This window comes from Pseudopipra pipra, chromosome 3 (assembly GCF_036250125.1).
Source record: "Pseudopipra pipra isolate bDixPip1 chromosome 3, bDixPip1.hap1, whole genome shotgun sequence".
Taxonomy (NCBI): domain Eukaryota; kingdom Metazoa; phylum Chordata; class Aves; order Passeriformes; family Pipridae; genus Pseudopipra; species Pseudopipra pipra.
The window spans coordinates 113,717,913-113,731,698 of record NC_087551.1 but is presented as its reverse complement, the minus strand read 5'-3'; the positions used below and the strand labels follow the sequence as shown (position 1 = coordinate 113,731,698).

The window sequence follows — 13,786 nt, the reverse complement described above, 5'->3', positions numbered from 1 at the left end:
CACTGGAGAAATCATTTATTGGCACGGTTGTTCCAACCACAACAGCACAGCTCTGGCTCACTGGTGTTTGAGTAAGCAGAGGTAAGGGGCTATTTTACAGTGCATGGGAGAGCCTGCTTCACATGTTTCAGCCTGCAGCCTCAGCTCAGTAATATACTTTGTGCTTTAATTAAAAAAAGAAAAAAAGCTCTTTTGCTATATTAGTGTTGGCAAATCATGATTCCTCCTACACAACTATTACACCTCCCCCCAGTAACAAAAATAAGGGTTTTTTTCTTCCTTAACACCTGTGGCTCAAGAAAAAAAATGCTTCAATTGTGTGCAAGTCAGTGAGATACCTCCAAGCATCCGCAGCAGACTTGGGAGCCATCCCTCAGGTCAGCATTCAGTACCTCCAGCGCCAAAGCACCCCCATTTTGGGTGCTGCACCCTTGCCCAGGGTTCTCACACCAAGCTGCCCAGCCATGGATATAAAGTGGTTTGCTCTTTCCAGTGTCCTCCTGGATGCTGGCAGGATATTTGATCAAAGGCTCACGGAGCTCCAGCCAGGCCCTTCCCCGGGATCAAGAACCCCAGACTACAGCAGATAGAAACCACAGCTGAAGTGGTTTAAAAAGCCAAATGGATGGAGCAGAGCAAGCAATGCACAAAGGACTTGGTGCAGGCAGCTCTGGCCAGAGCCAGCCCCACATCAAGTTCATCAGTATTTTGTCACTAATAGGTCTAAATTTAGCCAGTTCAAGGCACACACTAACATTCCCTGCTTGTTTTGGGTACTAACAGTCAGACCAATCCAGCCAAATCCCTCCTGGCTATGGCTTCCCAGCAGGATCTGTCTCTGCTGCCCCAGCAAGTCCCTAATCCCAGCACAAAGCTACTGCTTCCTGCCCTCCCAGTAACAAACTGGGCTGGAAGGGGTCCAGGCTAACCAAACACCAAGAGGCCAGCGAGCTCCCCAGCAGTCCTTTGAGCAGGGAATGCCCCATGGCTGCAACCCACCAGGAGCAGAAGGTTGGCAGAGAGCAGCTCCACCTCCAGCTCTGATGTACAAAAAAAAAAAAAAAAAAAGAAAAACCACCAAAAAACCTGAAAAACAACCAAAAAAAAAAAAAAAGGAAAAAAGAAAAGATAAAAAGCTTTAATAAAGTAATCTCAACTATAGTCTCTTAGAAGGGGGGGGTCTCTGCACCCAACCCACTATCAGTTAAAAGCATCAGGGACTCAGGATTATTTGTGGTTTGATCCAAGGTTACATCCTCTTCCAGTACTGCTCCGTCCTGGGGATGCCGGCCACGACCTCGGATTCGATGCCGCAGTGGTCCTCCCCTCGGAGGATTTTGAAGAAGCCTGGAAGCACACCAAGAACAACACTCAACCTCAACTCACCGTGCCCAGGAGAACAGGGAGGGGGTTCCCTGCAGGGCCTCACCGTTGTCCCCCCAGTCGGTGTTCCAGGAGTTGGCCACCAGCCAGTACGGGGTGTCGTTCTCCACCCCCCAGCCCAGGATCCGGATGGCGTGGCCTCCAACCTGCTCCCCAGACACGTGCTGGTACACCCCTGCAAGGCAACACACCAACATGTCCATGGGCACCGTGTCTCCACGCCACAGAGCAACGAGAGGTTGTGGGACACCTGATTTGGCGACCCAGAGGGCAGCTGAGAAGAGGTTTTTGGTTAAATGTGAACCTGAAACTCAAGGGTCTGGAGGAAGGAATTTTACATGGGGAGACAGTGGCAAGACAAGAGGGAATGTTGTTAAACTAGAAGAGAGATTTAGATTGGATGTTAGGAGGAATTCTTGGTGTGAGGGTGGTGAGGCCCTGGCACAGGTTGCTCAGAGAAGCTGTGGCTGCCCCATCCCTGGAAGTGTTCAAGGACAAATTGGATGGAGCTTGGAGCAACCTGGGCTAGTGGAATGTGTCCCTGCCCATGGCAGAGGGTTGGAATGAGATGATCCTTTAAAGTCCCTTCCAACCCAAACCATTCCACAATTCTATGACTGACGCTCAGCACCAGCTCAGCACACAGGACATCCAGAGACACTCAGCAAGGGGCCAAAAAGCAGTTCAGAACAAGGAATTGGGGTCCTTCTGCCAGGATTTTACCTAAAATCCAAGCTGTTGTTCTCAGCCGGAATTTGGGGCAGTCCCCATTGGGGTTCCCTCCCTGAACCACTCCCAAGCACTGATTCCCTTTGCTATAAACCAATGGATACAGCAGATGGCATCAGCCCATGGTCCTGCCACACCAGATACTCAAGGGTGAGCTTGAGATCTCCTTTCAGACTTGAGTAGAGGGACAAGGGCCACAAAGGAAGGACCCTCTGGATGAAGTAGGGAACAGGGCTCCCCCCAGCCTCAGTGCTGACACTCACCAGACTTGTACATCAGGAAATCCTCATAGACAATAAAGGCTCCTTCCACTGGGCCGTTCTTGTAGATCTCAGCCATGATTTCCTTCTCACTGCGAGGGACTCCATAGGAGGTGATGCCTAAGGAGGAAAAAATTCCCATCATTAGGACAGAACAGTCAGGCCACACAGGGATTGGATAGCTCGGCTGAGACTGCTCAGTGTGACCCTGCAAGAGGCCTCTTCCACTTAAACTCAGGTTAAATTCAAACCCAGCTGCTCTGGAGACACTGACACAGTCAGGCAGGCAAAGTGGGCTCCAGATATCCCTCTTCTACAGGGAATTATTTCATCTGAGTCCTATTCTGTACCCAAAGACCTATTCCAGACAGCTTCAGACGGGATGGACATTTTCTTCTTGTACATCCTCAAAAAACAATCCAAATTACTCAAGGCTGAGACAAATCTTTAAGAAACAGCTGGATTATCCTAAATGTACAGGGCTGGCTCTACCAAGGAGTCAGAAGGAGGCGGCTTTGACACCACACAGGGCTCAGCACCACACTCTTCAACCCAGCCACATGCACCATGAGGACTCAAACCATTTTCTTTCCCCAGTCTCAGTTGATGGGGAATACAAATACAAACTGTGCATCTGCCAGGCTGCTGTTTGCTCCAGGACCATCAGGCTGGGGTCTCCAGGGACAAGGCACAGAAAATAACCACAGTAAACCAGCTTGGGAACAGGTCCAACCCTGCCAACCCCACCAAGTTGCCACAAGGAGCAGCTCTGGAGCTGTGCTGTCAGCTCCCTTACCATAGTGCTTGTCCTCCTTGTAGGAGGGTGAGTACCCAGGTTCACAGTGCCGGCTGCATCTTGGGGTTCCCCCTCCTTCTCCAGTGCAGGGGGGCCGGGAGCCGTTCACGTGGTGCTCGCAGGGTGGGATGGAGTAGGGACGGCAGCCTGTCGAGGACAGAGGTGACATGAACTGGCTGTCCCCAGATTTCCTAACAGCCATGCTGGAGAAGGCACCAGATGCCCCAAGAAAGGGTCTTTCTGACCCAGGAACCCTACAGACCAGTGGGGTGCAAGAGTAGGTCTCTCCCCTGGCAGTTGGGCAATCTCTCCGTCAGCAAAGGGTTTCCCTCTGGATCTGCTTCCCACCACCTGCCTCTTGACAAGGAGATGGAAAAGATGAAAACATGATGGGAACGTGGCCATGCGAGGAGGAGGCTGAGGATTCCACTCTGGAAGTGACTTTTGGAAGGGGAAACATGCCAGGAAGATCTCCTGACCTCATCCAAAATGTACCAAACTAGTCCAAAACCAGCTACAACAAAATATTCACAGCCTGATTCATTCCTGCAATGGAAGCAGGAGCCTTGTGGGATTGTTAAGGGCTACCGGCTCCCTTCCTGGATGGGTCTCCTTTCTCTAGGTGCTGCTCAGGGACTCTTGTCCCAAAGGAGCCACCAGAAATGGGGACAGGAGCTGGGACAGCAGAGGTGTTTGAGCCCAGACATGAAGGAGGGAGCAGCCACAGGGATGCAGAGCAGGACAGAAGCATCCCGAAGGACATGAACCTTAACCAGGCAGAGATGGTCCTCTTTGTTTTCCCAAGGGTATCTGCCAGGACTTACCCACATGGGAATCGTAGAGGCCCCCAGACACGAGGCCCCTCTCTGTCCAGTACCTCCACGCGCCGGAGGGGTAACCACCATTGCACCTGGAGGAAGAGGCAGCAGTTCCAGCCCCAGCCTGCCCATTTCAGGGGAGGCAGGGGAATGCAGGGAGCTTGGGTGGCTGAAGGAAAGTTTTGGGCATATTGAACCCTCTTTTACTCTGTTCCTGCCTTCCCCAGGACTCGCCTTGAGACACCAAAGCCTTCAGGTAAGGAGCTAAGAGCCTCCAAATCCCAAAGTGCCTCCTTACCAGGTCCCTTATCAGCTTCTGCTGCCAGGAGCAACAGGACTTGGAGACCAAACTCCCTACTCTGTGCTCAACAACTGGAAAAGCCACAGGCAAAAGCCTTGTGTCTGAAAACCAAGGATCTGGGACTAGGAAAAGATCCTTCCCTTGGCTTTGGCAACTGCCAGCTCTACATGGGAGAGCATTGCTGTGTGCTTGCCCTCCCTCCACCAGCCATCATCATCCACTATCCTGGGGGCAGGATGTGTCCCAGAGGACTTCCTGTCCATGAAATCACCTTTTTGTTCCCATCTAACTCACAGCACAAAGCTCTGGTGGATCTTCCTGCTCATTAGGGAGACCAGGAAGACAGAGGTGAAGCAATGAGCATCTCCAGGTTGTGGCCCTGCTCCTCCCACCCTCCTTCCAAGTGCACAAGGAACAGGAGCAGCTCACCCCATGCCGCACTCGAAGCCACAGCACGACAGCAAGTCCTCAGCTGACACCTCCACACTGACCTTGGCGTTGGTGTGGACACAGATTCGGTCTGAAATCGCTTCTACGGCGCCAAAAGCCTGTGGGCAGCCCCAAAACACCATTAGAGCTGGTCATGGGAGAGAAACCAGGAGACCTCCTGGCAGTGAGTGCAGCAGGCATGGGCCTGGCTGGGAGAAGACACTGAGGAGCTCAGACACTACAGGATCCCCCCTGTTCCCCCATATAGGGCAGCAAAGATGCTGTGAGGGCTGGAGCCCCTCTGCTCTGGAGACAGGCTGGGAGAGCTGGGGGTGTTAAGCCTGGAGAAGAGAAGGCTCCAGGGAGACCTTATACTCCTTTCCAGTGCCTAAAGGGGCTCCAAGAGAGCTGGAGAGGGACATTGGACAGGGACAAGGGGGAATGGCTTCTTCATAATGCCAGAGGGCAGGGTTAGATGGGATATTGGGAAGGAATTCTTGGCTGTGAGGGTGATGAGGCCCTGGCACAGGTTGCCCAGAGAAGCTGTGCCTGCCCCATCCCTGGAAGTGTTCAAGGCCAGGCTGGATGGGGCTTGGAGAAACTTCGTCAAGTGGAAGGTGTCCCTGCACATGGTAGGGGGGTTGGAACTGGATAAGCTTCAAGGTCCCTTCCCACCCAAACCACTCTGTGATTCTATGATTTATACAGTTCAGTAGCAAACCCAACAGCATGGTTTTTGTCCAGCAAAGTCTGTATTAACAGGACCTTAAGCTGCCTGTGTTCTTACCCAGCAGGAGCCACAGGAGCCCTGGTCTCTTATCTCACTGATGGTGGGACAGTTGGGCCACTGTGTCCGTGAGTCGAAGTTATCAGGCAGCTCCATGTCTGCAGCAAAGTCCACCCTGCGAGTGAAAAGAGGGAAGTCCCGTCACAGGAGCACCAGTGTAACAGGACTGGTTGCTCTGGACTCTTCAACCTCCTCTGAAGGCGACTTGGAGGATGAGGGCTCTTGTTGTTTGCTTACTGAAGGAGCATAAGTGCTTCTGACGTCCTCAGACCAGGTCAGCAGCTCCTCTAGTGTGTTAATTTTCAAGGATAACAAATTACACAGTTGGTCAAGTATCTGGCAGGACATAGGACAGATATTCCCCTCACACATGCTCCATGCTTAATTCCATGCCTGATGTCCACCAGGCCACACCCATGGGAACGCTGCTCACAGTCTGCCAGAAGAGTCCCTCACCCACTCCCCAGACACATCTAGAGGATCCAGACAAGCTTTTACAGGAGCTTCACCTTCTTCTGCCAGCACTCACCTCTCAGGGAGCTTGGCCCCACCCAGGAAGGTGCCACAGAGCTTCTTCACATAGCTCATGTCAGCATTGGGGAAGTTGTGCCCTGCCTGGGAAGAGATACACAGAAATGGGACACAACTCTTCACAGCCACCAAGCACATTGCTGGGACCAGCCTGGTACTCCAGAGCTCCCTGAATCCCAACCAGAGACTGACACTTGCTGTAAAGCCCAGGGGTCAAGAGCCAACTACCCAGAGACACAGAACACAGCCCCTTCCAGGATCAGCCCATCATGACCAGTAAGGTCCATCTCAAGGGTCTGGCCACAGCAAACTGGCCAAGGAGGGTTTGGGCAGGTCACCAACAGAGCTGGACACCTGCTGCTTGTTTCCAGTCTCCTCCAGAGTTTCCTCCTCTTACATTGCTCCTATTCCACAAACTCATCAGTGCTCTGCTCCAAAGAGGAGAAGCTCCAGTTACTGTCACTCCAGGAACCCCTGAGAGCATCACTTCACTGGAAAAATCAACTGGTATCAAGGCTGGTTTGATGTCACCACTGTGGTGAGACTCCCAAAGCCCAGCCACTGAATCCCACAAAGAGACAATATATTACCAATGTATATCCCCCGAAAAACCCCCAAAAATCAACCCAGCACTCACCTTCCAGGTAGTGTTGAGCTTGTTTATGTGGTTGACCAAGTCACTGGAGAGGGGAGGGAAGTAAGGAATGCTGCGAGCATTGGCGAAGGCCACCAGGACACACAGGATGGACACGGATGGCCACATCTTGGCCACAGAATGGGACAATCCACCTGCAGCCAGATTGGAGCATCATTGCAAACTTCCCAAGGTAGGCTCAGACCACAAGCAACACCAAAGGACCATCACAGCAACACGTGGGAGGATAAAACATGTGGCTGCACCAGGCCCCTTTGTATCCTGAATTACCCTAAAAGTCAGGAGAGACACAGGAGCAGAGAAATAACCCCCCTCCTGCAGCTCAGGAGAAATCAGACAAGGCAACCCTATTTGTTGACCAGTGCAGGATTAGCAACAGCAGGAAAATACTTTTTGAAGCAGATCCAAGGGATTTGGAGGTTATTAAAACCTGTGTTTACTTCAACAAAAATGGAGAATAAGGACTAGGAGAAGGAGTAAATGACATCCCACCTCCATGGCAAACCCCAGGCAGGGCTGCAGCCCCAGGGACTTGCTGACTCCTGGCCCTACTGTAGTACTCTTCCTGAAAAGATATCACTCCAAATTTGGACTTTTTGGACTTCACAGCCTCATTTTGGCCAGCCTGTTGCCCTGGGGACCCTGATCGGAGTCACAGCCCCCAGGTGTGACCCCCTGCCCACCCAGAGGGGGTCCCACATGCACTGAAGCTGCCTGTGGCTGCTGCCCCCCTGCTCCCACTCCCATTGGGGCTTTTCAGCAGGGAGGTGCAGGGCACCAGGGCAGTCCCAGTTTGGGGAACAGAGATGCAGGGGAAATCCAAGAGCACGAAAGAATGGACAACAGCCTCCCACGAAGGACCACAAGCACTACCCAGCCAAAGATGCTGCAAGGCTCAGTGGTTTCTCTGCTCTCCTGCCTCCTTTAATATAACTCACATCCAATTGCCCAACTCCAGTTTAACCCCCAACACCAGCAGCTTGTTCCACGTCCCCACGCCTTACTGAGACACATCACCAGGCCACGAGCTCCTCTATCTCTACAAACACACCAGGGCACCCTCCTCCTCCTCCAAACCCTCCCAGCTCCCTCCCGCCAACTCCCACACCCACCCCGGCGAGCTCCAAGCCCGGTGAGCAACCCAAGACCTCGTATGCTCCACAGCAGAGACACTCAGGCTTTAATTCCTGCTCATCCCAGTGAGCTGAATGTGTAATCACCTTTGCAAGCCTGGGCTTAAACCGGACACGCAGCTCCTGCCAGCAGCTCTCCAGCCCCACCGAGGCAGAGCTGGATGAGCAGGGGATGGGGATGGGAGATCACACACATCTCCATGCCGGCTGCTTCCACCCACTCGCAGCCAAGTTTAGCCTTTCCAGAGAAGAAAACCCAGCAGGAGTGTCCTACTTTCTGCCAGCAGCAAGCCCAGGAGGCTGCAGCTCACTGTATAAAGGGGCTTTTTTTCCTTTCCCCCTCCTACTTCCACCGTTTATTTATTTTTTTACCCCCTTCTTTGTGCTTTCAGCAGGATGCTCAGCACAAAAAACGGTTTAGTTTCAGCAGCACAGGGGTGCTCCTACCCCCAAATCTCACCTCTTTGAAGTGGTTTAATGCATATTTGCAGGGGTTTCGTGCATATTTGCTTGCTTAGAGGTTTCTACAGGCAAGGGACTTGCTGGCATTCCCGGTGTCCCCTCCGCGCTCTCCTGCTTACGCAGCAGGAAGGAGTTACACCCAGAGAAATAAATACACATTTCTAAGACTACTGTGGTTTTTGCCTTGTGCCCCTTCAACACGGTCACAATAAGCCTGCAGGTGACCAGCCAAAGCTGAAAGCACCTTTTCAATGAAAAATATTAAAAAAAAATAATAAAATACACACAACACAAAAAAAAAAAAAAATCTAACCCCCAAAAACCTCTGTACTTCCTGCAGTCAGCTTTGTTTATTCCATAGCACAGGAAGGAGGTATTTTCGAGGCCAGAAGCCACATGAGAGACACTTTTCTTTTCAGCAGGATGCTTGTAAATTTGCTGACAGACTGAAACTCACCCTGCGAGGAACCGACAGGCTGCTCACACCCAGCTTTTGAGGGACAGACACGGGAGATCTCACGTCCTCAGGTCACCAGACCACACTCCAGGCAACCCGAAACCAAACTGAAAATAGATCCCTGCAGTTTCCTCTCCTGAAACCAAACTGAAAACAGATGCCTGCAGTTTCCCTTCACTGCTTCAGCTCTGCTGCTTTGCATGTGCCCCACGACATGGCCCAGGGCCAGCAAAACCGGCAAACCAAAGAGCTGGGAGCCAGCCCCTTGCTTCAGCAAACAAACCTCCTGCCAAGTCTCCCCTGGGCATGGAGCCTCCCTGTGGGGCATGAGAGAGCTGGGCATGTTCGACCTGGAAGAGAGAACACTCCGGGGAGACATGAGAGCCCCTTCCAGTGCCTAAAGAGGCTCCAAGAGAGCTGGAAAGGGACTTTGGGTATGGGCTTGGAGGGACAGGGGAAGGGGAATGGCTTCAAACTGACAGAGGGAAGGGTTAGATGGGATATTAGGGAGAAGTGGTTCCCAGTGAGGGCAGTGAGGCCCTGGCACAGGTTGCCCAGAGAAGCTGTGGTTGCCCCGTCCCTGGAAACATTTAAGGTCAGGTTGGATGGGGCTCTGAGCAACCTGATTTATAGTTAAAGATGCCGCTGCTCATTGCGGGGGGGTTGGGCCAAATGACCTTTAAACCTCTCTTCCAACCCACACCTTTCTATTATTCTAGGAGATGTGCCATGGCCATGAAGTTTCAAGGGGGAGCTGATACTCCCAGCTGGCTGGCATGGAACATCCCAGCATCTGGCTGGAAAAGGAAAGGGAAATCCTTGATCTCGCGGGATTTCTTCCTCCCTAACCCCCTCCTTCTCCTCACCAGCTTCAGCCAGCGCCCTGTGCATAGCAGATCTATAAATAGGGCACACAGGCACGGGACTGACAGGATGGATTCCGGATTCCCACTGAGGGTGGGTCACGCGCAGCCGGAGCCACAACAACCCCGGAGACGCCGCAGCAAGAAAAGGCTGCTGGTTTCCACCATCTCCCCCCTTTCCCAGCTGATTCGAGCTGCAAGAGCTTCCTGTGGCAGCGTTATCAGGCACGTGCTTCCCCCACCACCTCTATCTCCTCCACACACAACCTCCTCCACTAAAACCCCACGGCTGTTCCAAATACCATCAGAGGAGCAGCACCAAACCCAGAATTGCGAAACAGCTGCTGCACCCCACAGATATCTGCTCCTCTTCACGCACAGTGAACAGGTCAGGAGTTGCTCCAGCAAACCTAGAGATCCCTTCCCTTTGCAACCCTCCCACGGCTCCGGAGGTGCCTCGCAGCTTCGGAGCCTCGCAGCTTCGGGATAACCCTGGCTAAGGCTGTTTTAACAGGTCACATCCCACCACAGCTCATTAGCTTGAAAATGAAAACAAGGCTGTTGGATTTCTTAGGACACGGCAGCTTCACCCTAGAAAGCTCTCCAGGTGGGAGGAGGATGTTTGGGGCTTACAAAGAGCCATCCAAGCTGCTTCACCTCCTCTTGGGCTGCAGCACCAGGAGCAAAGAACCCCCGTGGTCTGGGATCCAAAACTGCTAATGCAGTTTATTGAAGAACGAGCAAGAAATAACTACCCAGCAGCACACCTGTCCCTGGGCAGGACGTTCACAATTTCACAATTCAGCCAGCTGGCTCCTTAAAAAGAGGAAATATGGGCCCCCGAGTGCAGCTCTCAAGCCCCCCACTCCCAGCCAGTGAGGAGGAAGCGCTGAGGCCGAAGGCTCTCCGATAGGAGCTGCTCAGAGCAGCTGCAGCCTGAGAGGGAGGAGAGTATATAAAGGGAGATGGCTGTGCTAGTGCTGCAGAATCCACCCACATCCTTCTGTGCTGTCGCAGAGGAGGAGGGAAGGAGGAGACACCACCCAGGTGCTTTCTCCATCCCTCTCAACCAGATCTAGGAGCCGGGGGCAGTTCCCTGCCGACTTTCCCAGGGACAGAGTTCCTGCTATTTAAACCCTGTTATTCCAGACATCAGCAGGATCCCACAGCCCCCCCCCCTAAGCAGCCAAGGGAGGTGCCCGGAGCCCACAACAGCAAATCCCTTCGCTGCTGCAGAGTCCCATCACGAAGGTCTTCACCAAATCACCCCAAAAATCAAAGCCTACAAGTCCCATTTAACTTCTATTTAGAAAACAACAACCCAACCCCAAAACCGGCTGTTCCAAACCCAGCTCACATGACTCAGCTGAGGCAGGTCAGACCATGAGATAAGTCACAGCCCTGAGGCATCTCAGCTCCTCCACTGTCTGGGCCAAACCCCTCCAGGCACAGACAGAGTCACACACCTTCTCCAAGGGTCTGAGGAAGATAAAAGCTGTCTCACCCTCAATTCTAAAACACCCCCCACCCCTGCAGGGCCAGGGGTGCCCCTCCCGGTCGAGGGGGGTGCTCAGCAACGCCCAAGTCATGTGTCCTCCTCAGCACCAGCCCTTTGCCCAGGCCAGGCTTTGTCCTTTGTCCTGTTTGCCAGGGTTAGTCTGTGACTCCAAGCCACAACAAAGCCAACCCATTCAGGTTATGATCCAGCTCAGCTTGCTGTGCCACCAGGTGAACTTGGCAGCACCAAACCTGTGGCCTGGTGACTTCATTACAGCTCTCACTGCACTGTCAGAGCTTGAATTCTTTTTTCTTCAAGAAAAAAACAACATGAGGCACTCTTTCCCACACTTACTCCTTTCTAGCAAAGCCAGATCACAAGCACAGGTTAGATAACAAAATCCAGGAAAGGTCTGGCTTGGAAGGGACCCTAAAGATCATCTAATTCCTACTAGACCAGGCTGTTCAGTATCTGGCAAAATAAATCCATCTTGACACAAGCTGCAGTGCTCACCTCTACAGCTTCCATGCACAGAAAGCACAAGATTCCTCACTGATTGCACTGATTTTTTTTTTCTATTCTTACAGTCCAATCCCCAAACCAGAGCCTTGCACAAGACCTCAGACATCCCGTGCTACGGAAATTCCTTCATCCGCAACCAGGAGGGAAATGCCCGAAGGACGCGATCTTTGCTGTATCACGCCTGCAGAGCATCCCTGGGATCGGGATACAGGGATGAGAGATTTCTTCCAGGCCAGGGCGACGCATGGCAGCTTCTCCAGCGCCATTCCCAAGCCACGGTCCTGGTCCAGACCCAGGCTGGGCTGCGATCACGGGATGTTCCCAGGGTGCCAAACCGACCGCAGCGTCAGCTGACGAGCAGGGCTGGGGTGTTTTTCCTGCCTTTATTATAAAAACAACGCTTCCTCTCCCTTCCCGTGACCCTTTCTGAAGGTTTGCTGATTTTTGACGGTTCAAGGCATTTTTCCTGCAAGAAGCCGCACCCTCGAGCCGCAGCGCAAACCCCTTCCCGCATCCCTCAAACGAAATCCCCCTCCCGCGCCAGCCACGGACAAAAATCCCCAAAAAACGCCGCTGGAAAAAGCGGGAGACGCTGCCGCTGGATGTTCCGCAGCCCCCACGGATCCGTGGAAAGGGGGTGCCCCATGCCCACCGCCCCACGCGTGTCCCCCGACCTGCAGCATCCCCCGCCCTTACCGGTCCCGTAGCCGCGCCCGCACCCGCGCCCCGCTGCGCCCCTTATGCGCGTCCCCGGCCCGGCCCCCAGGACTCACCGCCCCGCACGGCCCCGAGCCTCGGTAGCGGCGACCGGGGCAGCTCCCGGAGGCTGAGTCACCTCGCCCGGCCCGCCCCCGCCGTGACAGCATCCTGCCGCCTGCCCGCCTCCTGCCCGCCCCTGCCGCCTGCCTGCTTCCCCGATTCTGCCTGCTTCCCCGATCCTGCCGGCTTTCCTCCACCTGCCAGCCTCCATACCACCGAGTTTTCCTACCTCCAGCCTGCCTGCATCCCTCCTCAATCCCGCCTGCATCCCGTCTCCATAGTGCCTGCATCCCTCCTCCTGCCTACCTGTGACCTTATTCAATCCTACCTGCATCCCACCCTCTGCCATCCTGTCTGAATCCTTCCTCCTGCCTGCTTCCCTTCTGCCTGCTTCCCTGATCCTGTCTGCTTCCCTCCACCTGCCAGCCTCCTCAATCCCACCTGCATCCCATTTCAATTGTGCCTGCATCCCTCCTCCTGCCTGTTTCTGTCCTCCTGCCAGCCTCCATCCCATCTAGTTTTCCTCTTTCAATCTGCCTGCATTCCTCCTCCAGCCTGCCTGGGACCTTACTCAATACTACCTGCATCCCACCCTCTGCCATCCTGCCTCCATCCTGCCTCTATCCCTATTCCTACCTGTTTCACTCCACCTGCCGACCTCCATCCCCATTAGTTTTCCTACCTCTAATCTTCCCATGTCCTTCCTCAATCCCACCTTCCCACCTCCATCCTGTCTCCATCTTGCCTGCATTCCTCTTTCTGCCTGTTTCTGACCTCCTGCTGGCTTTCATCCCATCTAGTTTTCCTCTTCCAACCTGCCTCCTCAGTCCCACCTGTGTTCCACTTTCATCCCTTTTCAATCTCACCCACATCCTTCCTGCTTCCATGATCCATCCTATCTCCATGCCGTCTAGTTTTTCTCCACCAACCTGTCTGCATACTTCCTCAATCCCAACTGTATCCCATGCTCTGCTCTTCCATCTCCATCCTGCCTTCATCCCACCTGCATTCCAGCCCCATCCCTCCTGAACACCACCTACATCACTCAGGTTGCCCAGAGAAGCTGTGGCTGCCCCATCCCTGGAAGTGTCCAAGGCCAGGTTGGGCTGGGGCTTGGAGGCACCTGGGCTAGTGGAAGGTGTCCCTGCCCATGGCAGGGGGTTGGAATGAGATGAGCTTTAAGGTTCCTTCCAACCCAAACCATTCCATGATTCTGTGATCCTGCCTGCTTCCCTTCTCCAGCCTGTCTCCATTCCTCCTTCTTCCCTCCTCCAGCCTGCCTGCAGCCTGCCTCCATCCCATCTAACTTTCCCTGCCCATCCCACCTCCATCCTTTGAACTTTACATCTGGAAACACAGCAAGATTTTACTGTGTTACTTTGCTAACTGACTTTCCCCCCCAC

The 13,786-nt window shown here is 53.5% G+C and overlaps 1 protein-coding gene across 3 annotated transcripts; it reads right to left on the bottom strand.

Moving 5' to 3' along the window:
• On the bottom strand, positions 1–12,535 carry CTSB (cathepsin B). Of its 3 annotated transcripts, none has more exons than XM_064650806.1 (10): positions 12,398–12,535; positions 6,672–6,823; positions 6,033–6,118; positions 5,504–5,618; positions 4,717–4,835; positions 3,993–4,078; positions 3,169–3,315; positions 2,376–2,492; positions 1,430–1,558; positions 1–1,347 (listed from the first exon to the last, which is right to left on the bottom strand). In XM_064650806.1, the coding sequence occupies exons 2-10, from the start codon at positions 6,795–6,797 to the stop codon at positions 1,250–1,252; spliced, it is 1,023 nt and encodes a 340-aa protein (XP_064506876.1). In that variant the 5' UTR covers positions 6,798–6,823; positions 12,398–12,535; the 3' UTR covers positions 1–1,249. The 3 variants fall into 3 exon arrangements, with proteins under 3 accessions (XP_064506876.1, XP_064506877.1, XP_064506878.1); XM_064650807.1 differs by having other exon boundaries at positions 12,321–12,433; XM_064650808.1 differs by lacking the exon at positions 12,398–12,535 and adding an exon at positions 8,742–8,765.
• Between the last annotated feature and the right edge of the window lie 1,251 nt (positions 12,536–13,786).